This window comes from Muscardinus avellanarius (genome assembly GCF_963383645.1).
Source record: "Muscardinus avellanarius genome assembly, chromosome: 6".
Lineage (NCBI taxonomy): Eukaryota > Metazoa > Chordata > Mammalia > Rodentia > Gliridae > Muscardinus > Muscardinus avellanarius.
The window spans coordinates 69078538-69097788 of record NC_137791.1 but is presented as its reverse complement, the minus strand read 5'-3'; the positions used below and the strand labels follow the sequence as shown (position 1 = coordinate 69097788).

Genomic DNA, 19251 nt, shown 5'->3' with positions numbered 1-19251 from the left:
CCAGGCCTCTTTTCATCCTCTCATTAATTTTGTATTTTCTTGAGGATTGCCAAAGTAATGAAAACGAGTACGAAATTACTTTCGTTGTTCTGGAAATTCACTGACATTGGAAAGTACTTTTTCTCACAGAAGAAAATGGATAATTGGTAGCACAGAATTAGTACATGGGTAGAGGACGCCAGTTTGAAAGCCAGGGCTGTTGGCATGGGTGGGCAGCAGTGTGCTTGCAGGGTAGGCCCAGCCCCCTCCAGCCCCCTGTTGGCCTGGAGACTTGAACATGTGGAAGTGAATGTGTGCTCAGCACTTGCTGAGTGTCCAGTGGGCCTGCCTGGGAGGAGTGACCGTGTGGTGTCAGGAGCTCAGTGAGACTTGGTGCAAGGCCTTGGGACCCTGAGCATTCCACAGGGTGGAGGGAGCACTGTGACCGGAGCCCAAGTGGGTGGGTGCCTCCAAAAAAGGTCCTTTTGCTTGAGCACAGGGCCTCGGAACCCAGGAAAAAAGAGGGAACAGATTCTGGAGCGCCGTGAAATTACATGTAAAAAAGTTCAGATTTCATTTGGAAAGCAGCAAAGAGTCACTGGAAATGCCAGGAATCATTTGAATTGTTATTCCCCTTAAGAAGAAAATTTTATCTAAGATACTACAAAATACCAGTATCTTCATGACACTGACTTGGGCTGGTTTGGTGGGCTCTCCTGAGAATAAATTATATATTTTTTCCCCAAACCTAACTGTTTACTGTGGTAATTAGGGTAAGAATGTGTCGATAAAGACTACTTTTTAGCCATTTATTTTTTCTCCTTTTTTAAAATCCATACATTATGAGGCTTAGGATATAGCCCAGTGGTAGAGTGCTTGACTAGCATGCACAAGGCCCTAGGTGGAAATCGAAGTATCATAAGTAAATAAACTGGTGCATTATGGTTATACTTAGCAGTGGGATTAATTGTTATGCCTGTACACTCACATGCATAATTTGGTCATTCCCCAGGACCTCCCCTTTCCCTCTCCTCCTTTCTTCCCCTGCCCCCTCCGTTACTCTACTGATCTCCTTTCTATTTTCATGAGATCCCCCCTTCTCTGCTTTTTACTCTCTAGCTTCCACATATATGAGAAAAATGACCTTTGACTTTTTTTTAGCCACTCTTTCATGAAAAAATTAAATTGCTTTTAAAGACATTCATGCATCTTTAGAGTCTGCTTTTTTTTTTCTTTTTTTTACAGGAGAATCATAAACCTTCTAGGACATGGGCTTTCTTTATTTTTCTGCTATAAAAGGAATATGCAGTTTTTATTATAAGTTATTTGGTTTTTTTTTTTTTTTTCGGGTCTGGGGATGGAACCCAGGGGCATTTGACCTCTGAGCTACACCCCCTGCCCTATTTTTTATTCTTTATTTTGAAACCGGGTCTCACTGAGTTGCAGAGGGCCTCACTAAGAGGACCGCGAACTGTGATCCTCCAGGTCTCAGCCTCCTGAATGCTGGGATTACAAGCGTGCGCCACCATGCCCGGCTTATTACAAGTTATTTGATTGGTGAGTTTAATCAGAGAAGAAAATAGAAGTGTTAAAGACAAAGTAGATTTGAATCCTTATTTCTTATTTAAGTTTATTGCATTTACATACATACACATAGGTTATTTTTATATAGTATTTATGTTAAGGGAATATAAATGATACATACAGTACTCAATTGATTTTTTAATGTATTTTAAAGGGTTATTTATGTTCTTATTCTTAACTAGATCATTTATATTTTGAGAAGTATGTATTATGCCTAGCTTGTAATGACTAATTCAAGAAATGATGGCTGCCATTAGGGAACTCATACTCCTGTTCCTTAAAATAAAAGGAGAATTTTTTCCTTTGGTCTTCTATTCCTAGTTCTTTAATTGTTATGTTCACAGCTTGGAATCACATTTCTAAGTCACTAAAGTATATTTCTAGTCACTAAAGTACATTTTGGTTTAAAGGCAGATGTGAACATTTAAAAGATATATAAGAGCCCTCCCCTATCTTTTTGGAATTACAATAAAAATGAAGTATTAATTCACATTATATAATTTATTATCAAATAATATGTTTATTTTTTCCTACTGTGAAAGTTGCAAAAGTATGCTAAAATTACTTTTGAAAATGTTTAAAAATCTCTCCAACCTTCCCAGCTACCAAACCCAATTATTACTGCCATTTGCTCTACTTCCTTTCATCTTTTTTCCCCTCCCACTTAAAGTCACAGTTAAAATAATACTGAGATGAAAATTTTGTATCCTGCTTTTTGAACCAAATATCATGTCAAGATGTCCACAGCTTTGTGTTGTTCCATGGTTATGTTGATCTCAGAACCGTCAGCCTCAGCGGATTCATCTGTTTTATGAAATGCGATGCATCGTCACAGTTCAAATCACTGTGTTATTTTTAAACATTCAGGCTATGTTCTGGTTTTTATTTATTGTAACACTGTCCCAAACATACTAAAGCATAAACAAGATCTCATTTCATATCTACGACTATTTTCTTAGAATAGACTTCCAAAGTGAAGATAGGCACTTTTATAACACCTAACCCGTAGTCTTTTTTTTTTTTTTTTTTTTTTGTGGGTCTGGGGGTGGAACCCAGGGGCATTTGACCTCTGAGCTACACCCCCTGCCCTATTTTTTATTCTTTATTTTGAAACCGGGTCTCACTGAGTTGCGGAGGGCCTCACTAAGTAGCTGAGGCTGTCCCCGAACCGCGATCCTCTGGTCTCAGCCTCCCAAATGCTGGGATTACAAGCGTGCGCCACCACACCCGGCCTAACCCGTAGTCTTACAACCTGTCTGAATCTTCTTACTCCTCTTCAGTCACCCTGCATAAATCCATGTGCTTTTCCCAGGCTCTCTGCTCTCTCTCTCTTTCTCTCCCTCTCCCTCTCTCTGTCCTCCTCCCTCCCTTCCTCCCTCCCTTTCCCCTCCCCTCTCTCTTTTGCGGTACTGGGGATGGAACCCAGGGGCATTCTACCTCCAAGCTGCACCCTCAGCCCTATTTTTTATTTTTTATTTTGAAGCAGGATCTCACTGAGTTGCAAAGGGCCTCACTAAGTAGCTGAGGCTGTCCGTGAACCGTGATGCCCTAGTCTCGGCCTCCCGAATGCTGAGATTACGAGTGTGTGCCACCACGCCCGGCCTGTGCTCTCTTCCTTCCTCCATCCTCTCCGTTTCCTCAGCCGCCATATCCAGCTGGTTCCACCTCCTCCATATCTCGTCCACCGTGTCCTCACCCCCTCTGTTACTGTCCTGGCTAGATGTGCATCAGTGCTTGGTGGGGGCGTGTCGTCTGCATACGTACTCTCTCTACCCTCACCACCTTTGTGTCCCACATACTCATGCCGTGTGGCATGTGTCTGTTCGTGTGACCCTGTTCCTTTGTGCGGCTCTTCGGCTATTTACTAGCATTCCATGACCAGGTTTGTCTGTCTCTCCTCACCCTGCCTTTGTGTTCCATCAACTCTGGATTATTTGTAGTTGCTTTAGTGTGCCTTGTCTTCATATAGACATGACTCTTGCGTTCCCCTCCTTTGGCCCAGCTGCTGCCCACCCGCCCCACCATAGGTTTGTATGTCTGGACATCCATCTGGATGCTTCCTCCCTGGTAGACTGAACCTCCCTGAGAATAGATGCCCCGTATTCTTCCTTTGAGTCCTCAGTAACTACTAAAGTATGCACTAAAGTATTGGTTGTTGCTTTTAAGGCTCTCAACACCGAATTGAGTCAACAGAGTTCTACCAGTATACATTGCTACCAGTATTGATGCCGTGGAGTGTCAATTTCTGTGTAATCATCCAGACCTGGATAATACACATATATTTTAAGTTTTTAACTCTAGTATTTTGAATTCCCTATTTTGTTTTTCTAGCTGTTCCACATTAATCCTGCTTACAAACTGTAATTGATCATATACATGCGCACTTTAGAAATATTTTTATTTTCTCAGTAAAATATTATAAATATAGTACTAATGATTGTTAAGCAAATGTGTTTATAGAAATTGCAGCAGTACATTTGGTATTTTAAAAGCTCTTTGGTTCCATTAATAGTATGGTTTTTTCATTTTATCTTAACATTGAACGCTGTCTACATTCTGTTAGTATTTTGGCTAACTTTTGATATTATATACAAAGGTTATTTGAAAAAGTGTCATTTAAGTGCCCTGATATCTTTATATGAAAACATACAACTTTTTTCTTAAAGTACTCACTTTATAGGAGTTTGTTATATTTCTTTATCATGTGTCTGAGGGGCACATTTACTTTTTCTGGGTATATGATTAAACATGTAACAAGTATAGTGGGGAAAATAGCTTTAGAATATGATGACTTATAGGTTTGAGAAAGATAATTTATAGAAATCTTTAAAAGAAATCCAGAGTATAGTCTTAGACTGAGTTTGGTAACCCTTTCCTATATAAGGCCAGATAGTAATATACTAGATTTTATGGCACTGCATATGGTCCTGTCAATAATTTTTGGCTTTTTTTAAGCCTTTAAAATCTATTTCTAGCTCAAGAGCTAGACAAACACAAGCCCTTAGTGTGTGATCTCCAAAGGCTAAAAAACTATATTCACAAAGATTTTTAAGCTCTTTGGCTAATAGTGGTCATTGTTCAACTTGCCATTTGTTCTTTGAGTGTTAGAGTTGACCTAAGACAAGCACTTCAAATGTGATGCTACAACTTGAAGAACTGCCTTCAGCTCAGCCTGTGGATGCAGGAGCTTAAAGGCCTATTAAGTAGAACATCAGAAGGGAATTCATATTTGATGACTATTTCTTCTGTTGCCTTCAGGCCTGGCTCTAAAATTTTACATCATCATAAATTAAAATGTGATTTTTATTGCTCAGAGACCATTGCTCACAGTTCTAATGCTTCTAAAGGAGTTATCTTCAGTGTATTCTCTAAAAGTTTTCAGAATCTAACAATTAAAAAAAGGAATTCATTGCCGGGTGTGGTGGTGCACGCTTGTAATCCCCACACTTGGGAGGCGGAGACAGGAGGATCGCGCAGGTTCGAAGCCAGCCTCGCTGGTGTAAGAGACCCTGTTTCAAAAATATAAAAAAAATAGGTCTGGGAGTGTATCCCGGAGGTAGAAGGGCTTCCAGGAACCCCAGTACCACCAAACAAAACAAAACAAAACAGGAATTCATAACATAAACTCATTTACTACGTATGGAGTTAGGATACTGTTAAAACAGACTAGGGTTACAGGCACTAGATACTGTAAAAACAGGTATGCAAACCTGTAATCCTAGTACTTAGGAGGTTAAGACAGGAATATCACAGGTTTGAGGCCAATCTCAGCAATTTAGCAAGACTGTGTTTAAAAATAAAAAATAAAAAGGAGTGGGGTATAGCTCGTAGGTAGAACACCCCTGAGTTCAATCTCCAGCGCAAAAATAAAAATAAAATTTGGTAGGTTAAGTTTTTCTAAAATATGTACAACAAACTGCTTCTAAATGATTCAGCACAAGTGTACAAATATTTATGAATATGTGTCAATGTTCTCTCCTGGTTCCAGGTTCTGAGCATCCAAGTGAAATGCTTCCATGAAATCATCACCATAGGTTACAGAGTCTATCGCTCTTATGACCTCCCATGGTTTAGGACACTGAGTTGGTAAGAAAATTTTAGTCTGTTTCAGATGAAAATTTGATTTTTTTTAAAGAATAAAAAAAGTTCTGAAGTTTGTAAAAATAAGCAAGCATCCTGATCAGTCAGTATCTACTCAGTTTACCTTATAAACAGATTTTGGAGAAGGATAAAAAGAATGTTAAATAGAATTTTAAAAAGAAGAAAATCACTTTTGACGATCTTCAACAGAAACTCTTTCCATAGGTCATATTTTAGTCATTGTAGGGGCATTGAATTTATGATGAATATATACACAGTTATCTTTAAAAAGACCCATTTTCACTCAAGAAATACATCAGACATATTTTATATGCTTTATAATTGTAATTTATCAGAAAGATTACTTACAATCTTTTACTTTATTTTCAGTTGGCATGAGAACACAAAATAACTTACCTGTATATGTGCATGTGAAGTTAGGATAAAAATCACCAAATAATTTTAACATTTAAGATTTTATATCTTTTTAAAACTTTTCAGGTATAATTGACAGCTATCATGACCTTGACCAGAGAACATAATAATATAATAATTTATATTTAACCTAAGTGGACATACCATGTGTGTGTACGAGGTGGGGGGTTGGACGCAGGGGCATTCTACCTCTGAGCTACACCCCCATCTCTCTCTCTTTTTTTTTTTTTTTTTGTTTTTTATTTTGTTCTTGAAACAGGTCTGTCTAGGCTGTTCAGAGTCTCTCTAAGTTGCTGAGACTGATCTTGAACCTGCCATCCTCCTGTCTCAGCCTCCCAGGTGCTCGGATTACTGATATGTGCCACCACACCCAACAGCTATTCCTTTTAACATAGTTGTTTGTGTCAACTAAGGAACCACTATTTTTTCAAACCAGATATATCACCTCTGGAGTTTTGAATAGTCAAAATATACTTTCTTGATTTTGGTGATAGCTGATTTTTTTTTTTTTCTCATGGGAAATGTTAGGTAGAAAAAGTAGTTGGAGAACAATTCAAGGCTAAACCATATGGTGTGGCTTCTACGTATAGAAAAAAAAAAGATGAATCTGGATGGGCTCAAGTGATTTTAGAAGGCTTCATAGAAGAGATAAACTGGCCTTTGAATAAAGAGAAGCTTTGGCTAGAGAAGAGTATTTAGTGTTGGATAGACAGGACCCACTAGGTTCTGGATGTAGGATAGATGTGAGATGAACTACAGATGGTGAGGCAGTACTGGCCTTCCTGACCAGAAGGTATTTACTGGGGAATAGTGGGCAAAAAGGAAAAGTTGGATCGGTGGGTGAGGATAGGCCTTCTAACCTTAGGAATCAACGTCAGTTTCCCTGGGAGGATAACAGAAAGGTAGTAATGCGGTTGATGGGAATGAGAACACCTGGCTTACTTTGGGAACACTGGGGTCTGATTCCATCTCTGAGAACCTGGGGGAAGCCACCCTTTGCTCCTGTACTGTTCTCTAGCTGCTAGGGTCTCTGCCCTTCAACAAAGAAGGCACAGAGGACTCCATCTAAGGCAGTGTCTCATGCTTTTTCCTGTCTCAAACAAGCTCCCATCAGCAAACTTGAGGTGGGCCCCACCCCTCCTTGAGGAAGGGGCCATCCCAGAACTGGAGGAGGGACATGCAATTTATGAAGTCTTAAAAGGTTTTCCTACGGAGTGTTATGGGCTGCGAGGATCCATTGCCCACCCATCTTTAAGATCACGGCTCCAGCTGGGTGTGGTAGAGCACACTTGTAATCCCAGCACTTGGGAGGCTGAGACAGGAAGATCACCTGTTTGAAGTCAACCTCAACAATTTAGCATGGCCCTTTGTAACTTAATGAGACCCTGTTTCAAAATTTTAAAAGGGGGCGGGTATGTTCATAGCTGCACAATTCACCATAGTCAAACTATGGGACCAGCCAAGATGTCCATCAGCAGATGAATGGATTACAAAACTGTGGGATATGTACACAATGGAATTTTACTCAGCCATTAAAAAAAACTCAATTAGCCGGGCATGGTGGCGCACACTTGTAATCCCTGCGCTTGGGAGGCAGAGACAGGAGGATCACGCAGGTTCGAAGCCAGCCGCGTGTGCTGGCTTAGGAGACCCTGTTTCCAAATAAAAATGTAAAAACAGGTATGGGAGTGTAGCCCAGAGGTAGAAGGGCTTCCAGGAACCCCAGTACCACCACCAAAACAAAAACAAAAACAAAAAAAAACTCAATTACATTATTTTCAGGGGAATGGATGGAACTGAAGGACATTATGCTAAATGAGATTGGTCAGTCGCAAAACATAGGAAATCAGATGCTTTCCCTAATATGTGAAAGCTAAGGAGAAATGAGTCATAGGAGGAACTCTCGATGAAAAAGGAAATCCTATAGAGGAGCAAACAAGACAACCTAAATGAGGGGATGGGAGGGGGGAGGAAGGAAATTCTCTAAAACACACAATGTACTTAAACATATTGAAATCAACCATTAAGCCAAGCAAGGGAAGAAGGGATGGGGAGGGAATAGGGTGGGAATTGGGTAGGGGTTAAATCAGTGATGTGTACATGTATGTACACACAAGTTTTTTTTTTTACCCCAATATGATGTATATAATAATATAATGCACCAATAAAAAATTTAAAAAAAGAAAAAAAATTTTAAAGGGGGAGGGCTGAGGGTTTTGCTTGAAGGTAGAATTCCTCTGTTCAATCCCTAGTACTGCCAAACAAACAAACAAACAAACAAACTTTTCAGAAGCTTTAGAACTGTTAGCAGTTGGGAGTTGATTTTCTTCATGAACTTAATACTGCCTTTGTGGGGTGAGGGTGGATATGTGTGCAGTATTTCTACATCGTTCTCTCTGGCCTTATATTTTGGGTTGAAAACATGGACTATATCCAGTACACTGTTGTTGAATGATAGGTTTTAAATTAAGTTTATAACTAGGAAAATGATAATTTGGTGGAATATGTTTTGAATTGGTGTCAGAATTTGCTTGATCTTTGTATCATCAAAATGTAGAGAATAATTTTGTTGAGTTTGAGGAAAAAGGCTTCAAATATAAAACAGCTAATTTTTTTAAATTATAGGTACTTTCTACTGTGCGTAAACTATTTTTTCTATGGAGAGACTGTAGCTGATTATTTTGCTACATTTGTTCAAAGAGAAGAACAACTTCAGTTCCTTATTCGGTACCATAGATTTATATCATTTGCCCTATATCTGGCAGGTAAGTGGAGAATTATTCTATATCAATATGCAGCTGATATATTTTATGTTTATTTTATATATAGTATTTAGATTTTTATAACATTCTTTTTATGTTTTATTTTTAATTCCAGTCTCCTTTTAATTACTTCTCATGTATAAATCCATTTTTTCCATGACGGTTTTAAATACCATTTATTCTCTAATGGTAACTTAAAAAAAGTGCTTGATTAATAGTTACTCCATATTTTTAAAACATTTCCTTACAAATTATAGTAAAGAAACTTGAAAACATACAGTAATCATTAACCACATGTAATTTATAGAGAAACTTTTGAATATATACTTATTTTTATATTTATATTTTCCCTAGGAAACACAGTTTCCATATAGAATTAATCAGGTTAATTCATTTTCCTAACATGGTTTATCATATCATGCCACATGTTTTATTATTTTAGATTAAATATTAGATGCTTAGTGTTAAGTTAGAATTAATATATTTCTTTTCCATAAAATTTTACCAGTCATAAAAGAAATCTCTAGGTTGATTTTGAAGCTTGCTGATGTGAATCCTAGATATACCACTTACAAGTCAATAAACACTGAGAAATTTATTTTCTCTATGTCCAAATGTCTTCTTAGTAGAACCCTAAGAGCTGTCCTGAGAATACCTAAATATTTGTTCCTGTTATTATTATTTTCAATTTTTTTTTTTTTTTGCGGTACTGGGGATTGAACCCAGGGGCATTCTACCTTCGATCTACACCTCCAGCCCTATTTTTTTAGTCTTTGTAGTTTTGAAACAGGGTCTCACTGCATTGCAAAGGGCCTTACTAAGCAGCTGAGGCTGTTTATGAACCATGATCCACCTGAATGCTGAGATTACAAGCATGGGCCACCATGCCTGGCTTATTTTCACTTTTCAAAAGGGAAATGACATTTGTTTGTGAGTTTTCACTTTACTTGTTAATAGTTATTGCCTTAGCCCCTAGGCAGGTTTTTTTTTTTTAATGTGTTAACACTTTCTCGTATTTATTTTTTATTGGTGCATTGTATTCATACATCATAATGGGATAGAAAAAACTTGTGTAGACATACATACATGCATAGCCCAGTTAGACCCTACCCCATCCCTACCCCATTCCCTCCCCATCCTTCCTTCCCATGCTTGGCTTAGTGGTTGACTATGATATGAATAAGTACATTGTCTGCTTTAAAGAGTTTCCCCACACACACACATACCCACAGTTAGGTTGCCTTGTTTGCTTCTCTATAGGATCTCCTTTTTCACCTGGAGATCCTCCTATAACCCATTTCACGTTAGCTTTCACATATTAAGGAAAGCATCCGATTGCTTTTTGCGACTGACTAATCTCACTTAGCATAATGTCCTGCCATTCCAGGTTTTTAGTAAATGAATTCTTCTTTTAGTACAGTTTTGAAAATGTAATACAATATGGGTGGTTCCTTTCCATCTTTGATTAGACTAAAAGTATAGAGGTACGTGGAGAGGCCCATCTGGTCCTTTAGTGTGTTGCTTTATTTGGCAGTTAGGATGTTTTCTTTGTGGGATCTCTGTTTGAATAATGTCCCCTTTAGTCCTCTGCTTTCTGATTCTAGAAACCCAGAGCATAAAACAGTCTAAAAATGATAATTATCATGCCAGGCGTGGTGGCGCACACTTGTAATCCCCGCGCTTGGGAGGCGGAGACAGGAGGATCGCGCTGGTTCGGAGCCAGCCTCGCTGGCTTAAGAGACTCTGTTTCCACATAAAAATGTTAAAAAATAGGTCTGGGAGTGTAGCTCGTGGGAGTGTATACCGGAGGTAGAAGGGCTTCCAGGAACCCCAGTACCACCAAAAAAAAAATAATAATAATAATTATAATTATCAGAGAAATGTGGGTTTTGAGGGATGTGAACTACTACATTTTTCTGAAAGATGTTCTTCTTTTTACATGAGGTTTTTGCTCTACCCTCTTAGAAGATTCTGTTTCTTAATTTAAAAATTATTACTGATATATTTATAAAAAGTAAGTTTTTAAAAATAAGAATTAAAATATTTCTGTTCTTTCAAGGGTAAAACAAGGTATTCATTTTGAAGGTAGCTGGTCTGGTTTAAATTCTGGTCATTCTGAAGGATAGTCCTGGAGAGGTTACAACTAAAAGGATCAGAATAAAATTTTGTAGGGTAAAACACTTGCCCAATTCTGTGTTTATGAAACCACATTTGTGGCATTGTTTGGAAAAAACTGAGTGTTTTTGCCTCATCAAACAAGCCTGATATAAAATTAAAAGAAAATTTACTACATACACACACACACACTTGCACACAGTAAATTATATATATTTATGTATACAATTTTATATATATAAAAGTGTGTGTGTGTGTGTTTCTGGGCATTGAACCTGAGGCCTTGTGCAAATTTGGCAGGTGCTCTCCCATTGAGCTATACCCCCAGACTATTGATTTATTCTGGAATGGATTCTTTGCTAATTATAGGAGAGAAGAATATATCTTTTCACTTTATATTTAGAGTGACAACACTTATTTTCTAGTATTTGTGAGTTTTAATAATGGCAAGAGTAATATCTATAATAGCTTCATTTTTGTTTTTATTATTATTTTTTTGTGTGCATGGTACTGAAGGTGGAACCCAGGGACTTTTCTACCTCCGGGCTATAATTCCAGATCTATTTTATACTTTTATTGGAAACAGGGTCTCATTAAGTTGCTAAGAGCCTCACTAAGTAGCTGAGGCTGGCTTCGAACCCTGCAATCCTCCTGTCTCGGCCTCCTAAGTGTGGGAATTACAAGTGTGCGCCACCACGCCTGGCTTATTTTATTATTTTTGTAAGTACCAAATTCAGAGACTCATATATGCCAGGAAAGGGCTCCACCACTGAGTTATAGTCCTAATCTGGCTTCTGTTATTGAACCTAACAATTTTATTTCATATGATGACTCTTATAGTTATTTAGTGATAATTGTAATTAATTAAAGTACAAATATTTTGTATTAAGCATATGTTAGCTTAAAAAATCAGATAGTAGCCAGGCATGGTGGTGTATGCTTGTAATCCCAGCATTCGAGTAGCTGAGACCTGAGGATCGTAGTTCACCGACAGCCTCAGCTACTTAGTGAGGCCCTCCACAACTTAGTGAGACCCTGTTTCAAAATAAAGAATAAAAAAATGGGGCAGGGGGTGTAGCTTGGAGATCAAATGCCTCTGGGTTCCATCCCCAGACCCGCAAAAAAAAAAAAAAATATATATATATATATATATATATAAAAGAGTTATAAATGAAGTAGCATCCCTATACCCTACCATTTTCAGATTTTTGCCATTTTTCTAAGTAATATAGCTATTTCTTTTTAAAAAATATTTTGTTGGTGTACTATAATTGTATATAACAGTCAAATTAATAGTGATACAGTCATATATGCACAAAAGCATTACATGGTATGTTCTGTTCCTCATAAGTATGCCTCTTTCTTAATATTTTAGGAAATACTGGCTTTCTATTAAAACCTCTTTCACTTCTCCCAACTTTTTTGGTCATTTTTTATATTATTAAGCAGGTACCTAATATATCAGTTTTTACCTGGGCATGGTGGAGCCTGCCTGTAATCCCAGTACTTGGGAGGTTGAGACAGGAAGATCACAGGTTCAAATACAACCCTGGCAATGTAATGAGACCCTTTTTCCAAACAAAAAAATAATAAAGGCTGGGGGTGTAGCTTGGAGGTAGCATGCTCCTGGGTTCAACTCCTAGTTAAAAAAAAAATCAGTTTCTGTAGAGTCAAATACTATCTATGATTATATTTTCATTCTTTTACAACTTTTTTTCTATACTGAATAAATGCCTATCTCTTTTTTCCACAGTGGTACATTTCAGAGTAGATTATTAATTAATTTGCCCTTCTGGTCTACCCCATGCTTGTTAGTAACTTTTTTCAGATGTTCTCCCTAAATCAGAGAGCATGGCGGTTCCTGTTTGCTGGAAACCTCTGTTCCTGCTCCTCTGTGGACTGGCTGCCCATAGGCCTGCTACCCAGCCGCCCTCATGGTTTAGCTCCCTATTTCTCTTCTGTGTCTTCTGGTACTTCAGACATCACCCTAGCTTTGCTAATGCATATCCATGATACTTTGCCATGATATGATGCATAGTAGTTTAAAGTTTCATGTTCATACATTCTAAAATTATCTATCTCCTCTTCTCAGAATTGCTTGCTTGCTAGGACTTTGTACCTACTGGTGGGCTCTCACTGCTTTGAACAGTTCAGAGACCCAGCCCTGCCCTCCCTAGCCTTCAGCTCAGCTCCTCCTACTTAGTTTCTCAAGAGAACCCTTCAGCACCCCTGCTTTCTCAGTTCTGCAGAAGCTTACCTGTGTCATCTTCTTTCCAAATGTCACACAGCACTTCTTCAGTTCTCCTTGATACTGTGTTCTTCTGGGGTTTTATCATAATTTCTTTAATGTTGTCTTAGTGCTTTCCCAGGATGAAATAGAAATAAATGTATTTGCTCAAAACAGAAACCCTTACCTACTTTTGTGTTCCCATGGCTTAAAAGAGTGTTTTTGTTTCTCATTCTGTGGGGTGACTGGGCTCACCCTGTCTTCGCTAATGGGGCCTCTCATAGGCTGCAGCAGGAAAGAAGCATTGCTAACATCAGTGAGCTGGCTTGACATGCAGATGGTCTGTCCTCAGGCCTGAGTCAGTGCTGGCCATTGACAGCACCCACCAATGTCCTGGCCATGTGGCTTTGATGTCTCAGCGTGCAATGGCTGGGTTCTGAGTGGGGAGCATGTCACTAGTTTCAATTTCTACCCCCCTCTCTAGCTTTGAAAAATGAAACCATAATATACATCCATAGTAAAAAAAAAAAATCAGACAAAAAAGAAGTATTCAGTAATATCATCTTCCTGAATCTGAATCTCACTATCCTCAGGGGATAATATAATTATTTCAGATAATTCCTGATTATTCAAACTATGTGTTTCTATTTAGGTTTTTGTTTTGTTTTGTTTTGTTTTGTTTTGTTTTGTTTTGTTTTTTTGTCAGTACTGAGGACCAAACCCAGAACCTCTTGCATGCTAGGCAAGTACCCTACTCCTGAGGCATACCCCCAGCCTTTTTAAATTTTGTTTTGAGTCAGGGTCTTGCTAAGTTGTCCGGCTAGTCTCAAACTTGTGATCCTCCTTCCTCAGCCGCCTGAGTGCATGTACCACTGTGCCCACCTTGCTTATCACCCATAGATGCTTTGGAGAAGGGAGGTCAGGTGTTGTGAACGGTGAAGGATAATGGCAAAGGTCATCCCAAGGGGAGCAGTCAGCCTGCGGTGGCCAGCATGGGACCGAGAGGATTCAGTGTTGTGGGCCTGCAGCAGGCGCCAAAGACTCAAAAGGTCCAGCAGCTCAGGACGCCGAGGCAGGAAAAGCACAACCTCAAGGCCATCGCGAACAACTTAGTGAGACCCTACCTAAGAGTAAAAAAAAGCTGTGAGTGTAGCTCAGTGGTAAAGTACCACTGGGTTCAATCTTTAATACTGAAACAAACAAACTGGGAAGTAGGCAGGGTCCACTTCTTGACAAGTTTTATATGTCACGGGAAGAATTTGGATTTTAACCCTGGGAAACCATTGGAGGATTTTATACCAAGAGAAGATAGAACCAGATTTGTAATGAGATGAAAGATGGTGAAACATGGGTTGGAGACCTCAGTGGAGCCTAGGTAGGATGCCACTGCTGCTATTCATACTAACGATAATGAGGCTGGAGCCGTGAGGGCTGTATTTAATACTAAGAGGGTCATAAATTTAAAAAATAAAATACTGTTTATTAATCTTAGAACCCAGCTGCTATTTTATGGCAAACTGAAAAGTGTATTTCATATCCCTCATGTAGCTCCGGTTATTGGTTTAAAATGTACATTTTCATTGAAATAATTGTATATTCACGTGCAGTTGTAAGAAATAATGCTTCCCTTTTACACTTTGCTCACTTTCTACTAATGGCAGCATTTTGCAAAACGATAGTTACACTGGGAAATTGGTGTTGGTACAGTCCTAGAAATGCACTTACAGTGCAACCTGATAGGAAGCCAGGAGATGCCGGGCTAAAGGCTGAAACTTCCAATACAAAACAGGAGGAATTCTCTATTATCATTTTAGCCATGCCTAAATATGGCCTGTTGGGCCATAAACACCAACTGTGTGTGTCTCTCATTGTTTGATTCCCAAGGGTCAGTGCTGGTAGGTCTGGCATTTGAGTTTCCAGGGCATGTCTGTGGGATGAATGATGAAAAGGCTAGGAGTGTCCAGTCCACACATGGTGCTTTTTCGTGATGTATTCTTAGCATCACTGTTTTGTTTGCTGTTTTGAGGTGACTTTTGAAGTGGTTAGTAGCCTTGTGAGCTTAGTCTACCAAATGAAGTTGGACTTTAAAATGGGAGTGAGGAAATAGAAAATGTGCTATGTTGACATATTTGTTTTGTTGTTGTTATTGTTGTTGTTGTTGTTGTTGTTTTGCGGGTCTGGGGATGGAACCCAGGGGCATTTGACCTCCGAGCTATACCCCCTGCCCTATTTTTTATTCTTTATTTTGAAACCGGGTCTCACTGAGTTTTAGAGGGCCTCACTAAGTAGCTGAGGCTGTCCGCGAACCGCGATCCTGCGGTCGGTCTCAGCCTCCCAAATGCTGGGATTACAAGCGTGCGGCACCACGCCCGGCTCCATGTTTGTACTTTATTGTTTTGCTGTGGAAATTCTTGGAAGTTTTTGTTAAACACTATTCCAAGGGCCCTGCTACAGTTTTGGTTTCGCCACTGATTAAATGACTTTGGAAAGCATAGGCAGCCGATTTTAAAAAGCAGAGACAGCCATGCTATTTCATTGACATTGAATTTTATTGAAATGAAGTGCAGCCATCTCCAGGTCTGACCCCCTCATCAAGGGCCACGAAATTAAATGACTTGTTTCCTATCATTCAAGATGACTCATTGACTAGGTCCTGGAAGTCATTCTGACATTTAGATAATTTTGTTGCAAAGGGAATTTGACTGATATCAACGAAAAACTCAATGAGACTGAAACTAGTAAGACAAAGATTTTCTCTAAAGACTAGATGCATATAAAAAAGAACCCACCATCAATTTGGTGATTGGGGTTTAGGGCATTGTAGAAATCAGCGCAGCCATGTGATTACCATTTAACAATAATGGGTAAATGATCTTACAGTGTTTGGCCCTTAAAATCAGCACCTTTCTGTTTAGCAATCTAGAGTGCTATGCATATTATTATGCATATTATGTTTAATAAATATGTTTTGGGGTTGAGAGTACATATATCTAGTGATAGTGCTCATACCCAGCTTGCCTTAGGCCCCGAGCTTGATCCTCTGTACTACGAAAAATAAAAATAAAAATAAACAATTTTTTTTTTTTTGGTGGTACTGGGGTTCCTGGAAGCCCTTCTACCTCTGGGCTACACTCCCAGACCTATTTTATTTTATTTCTTTTTAATTTGGAAACAGGGTCTCTTAAGCCAGCGAGGCTGGCTTCGAACCTGCGCGATCCTCCTGTCTCCGCCTCCCAAGCGCGGGGATTACAAGCGTGCGCCACCACACCTGGCAAAATAAAATTTTTGCCTGCATTATACATGTCAATTTTTATTTCTTCTTTCCAACCTTCCCCTCCCCCTCCATTTCTCTTCCTCTTCCTTCTCTTTCTCCTTCTTTTCTCATGGTACTAGGGATTGAACCTATAGGTATTTTACCTCTGAACTACATCCCCAGCCCCTTTTATTTTTTTGTCTCAAAACAAGGGTCTAAGTTGTCGAGAGTCTTACTATATTGCTGTGGCTGTCCTCAAACCTGTGATCCACCTGTCTCAGCCTCCCAAGTACTGAGACCAAAGGTGTACACCACCACACCCAGCTTCTATTTTGATTTCTTTAAAATCCTTAATGAAGCTGGGTGTGGTGGTGCACACTTGTAATCCCCACGCTTGGGAGGCTGAGACAGGAGGATCGCCCAGGTTCGAAGCCAGACTCGGCTGGCTTAAGAGACCCTGTTTTCAAATTAAAATATAAAATAGGTCTGGAAGTGCCTGGAGGTAGAAGGCCCCTGGGTTCCATCCCCAGTACCACCAAAAAAAAAAAAAAAAAGCATTAATGAGATGATATGACTGGATTATAATGCTTTGAACTGAAGAAAATTGATGAATATGTAGTATTGAGTTATAGCTGAAATTAATATATAATTGAGATCCCCCTAGATGTTTTGGTTATCTTTTATATCAGAGGATATTGATGAAATGTTTAGAAACCTGTCACAGAAAACTCCTGTAAGTATTATATCTCCAAAATCATGTATAAGTTTTTGAATTAAAGACTCCTAAAATCTATACACATGTTAGTGTTCTATTACTTAAGCTCACCATTCAGTAAATAGAAAACTTTTCCTTAGGGTGGGGCTGAGGATATATCTCAATGGTAGAACACTTGCCTAGCATGTGCAAGGCCCTGCATATACATACATGCATGTAAATATGTATGTATGCATTTATCTCTATATATGCATACATACACATACATGTGTGCATATGAATATACACAATATATATATATATATTGAAATTTTAAGCTAATATAATTATTGGTTTGTATGACAATTTCTGTAATATATATATACGTAAAATTATTTTGTAAGCAACTCAATTGTAGTTTAGCATCTGAATAAATGCTTCTGATGTAGTATGCCTCTGAATTCATTTAATATCATATTATAAATTTTTGGAGTTTTAATGCTTTAGGTTAGTGTCATGAAAAATATAAGCAAGTGAAGAATGCGGGATGAATTGGTAAACCCCAGTGTTCTAACCTGGGTTCATCTTTATGGCTATTTTTGAATTTGAGGGCAATATGTGTTAACTGTGTTGGTTAATAACATTAGTAAAATTTAGAAACAACTTTATTTTTCTTTCTACTTTCTGTCTCTTCAACTAGACTATGAGTTCTTTAATGCCAATATCTGTCTTTTCACTTTTTGTTTGTGTCTTTTGTTTGGCATACAATCAATACTCAGTTTTCTGTATGTCCATATTTCTGAAATTCTATCTTTGGGCTTTTCACTGTTTAGTTTTTTCCCCCCTATACTTTGCTTGACCTTCTTAATAATCTCATTCTCTTATATTATTTTTTAAATATACTTCCCTTTAGTCTATTGAATAATTTGTTCTCCCTAACCACCTAGGAAAGTCCTTGGTACAGATTGTACACATCTTTGTTTCAACAACATTAGACACAGTTTTGTGTCCATGAGTGATGATCAGTAAGTATAGTTAAATATAATTATGTATCATAATTATGTGTACATAATTATGTATACTAAGAAGCCTTTTCAAAGAATACTTTATAATACTGTAATAAAGCCTGTGATTTAAAATAGAAACATAGCCATATAAATATCCTTTGCTACTTTAGTCAAGAAGAATGTTGATCCAAATGTATAAGTTATCCTATCCATAGATTTATTAAAATATAGCTTATGCATTTTTTATATTCATACATGAAATAGTCACATGGCCATATGGTTGTGAATGAAAATAAGTTCATGTTTCTTTTTCAGAGTGCTTTTCTTTAAAAAATAGTATTTACCTTTAGATATGCTAGAGAAACACTTTATACCTCCCTCAAGTTTAGAGAACTGTATTATAGTAACATGTTCAGGAGTCAGATAATTACTTCCTTCAGGAGAGATTGGATCAAGAAAAAGTGCATTGCTAAGATGGTTCTGGGTAGAATGTCCATTAAGAAAATAATCGAATGACTCTGCTGGTAATTTTGTTTGAAGAAATGCTTAAGGGAGAATGGTATATAATTTCAAGAGAGAGAGAAAACCATATATTGTGGAGTGGTATTTGTGAGGAAATAATTCAGCGTTGATGATGTTGAGAAGTTCCCAAGGCTGTGCTGGGAGAGTAAGGGGGTTCCCGCAGCATCTGTCTTGTCTCTCTGCTTCGCCCTTTCCCCATTAGCCTTTGAACCAAGCCCAGTCTACAGTCAGCTTTAACCATGGACCCATGGCATAAAACAGCATAGAAATTACATCATTACTTGAGCTGTGCAATAAGCCTACCTGCTGGAGAGGAAAACTTAAAAGCAATAATTTTAAAAGGAGTCTTTTGTACAACTGGCAATTGCAGTTCCATATTTAGTGCCTCCATTCTCATTCATTCTCATATTCTCCTCTCTCTCTCCCTCTCTCTCCTTCCCTCTCTGTCTCTCTCTCTCCCTCTCTCCCTCTCTTTCCCTTTCTCCCCCTCTCTTCCTCTCTCTCCCTCTGTCTTCCCCTCTCTCATGGATTTCAGTTATGTCTCTACTCAAACCATGTTTTCATGATTCTTTCACAGTCGAGTTAATCAGATT

General features: G+C 38.4%; 1 protein-coding gene across 1 annotated transcript in view; it reads left to right on the top strand.

The window, feature by feature from the left end:
* Positions 1-19251, top strand: part of CDS1 (CDP-diacylglycerol synthase 1) — a gene marked incomplete at its 5' end in the record, with an annotated part of 76179 nt that overhangs the window by 36485 nt on the left and 20443 nt on the right. Inside the window, 2 exons of the mRNA XM_080697449.1 lie at positions 5552-5649; positions 8704-8843. Coding sequence (XP_080553575.1) covers positions 5552-5649; positions 8704-8843 — 238 coding nt within the window. The remainder of the gene's footprint in view (positions 1-5551; positions 5650-8703; positions 8844-19251) is intronic.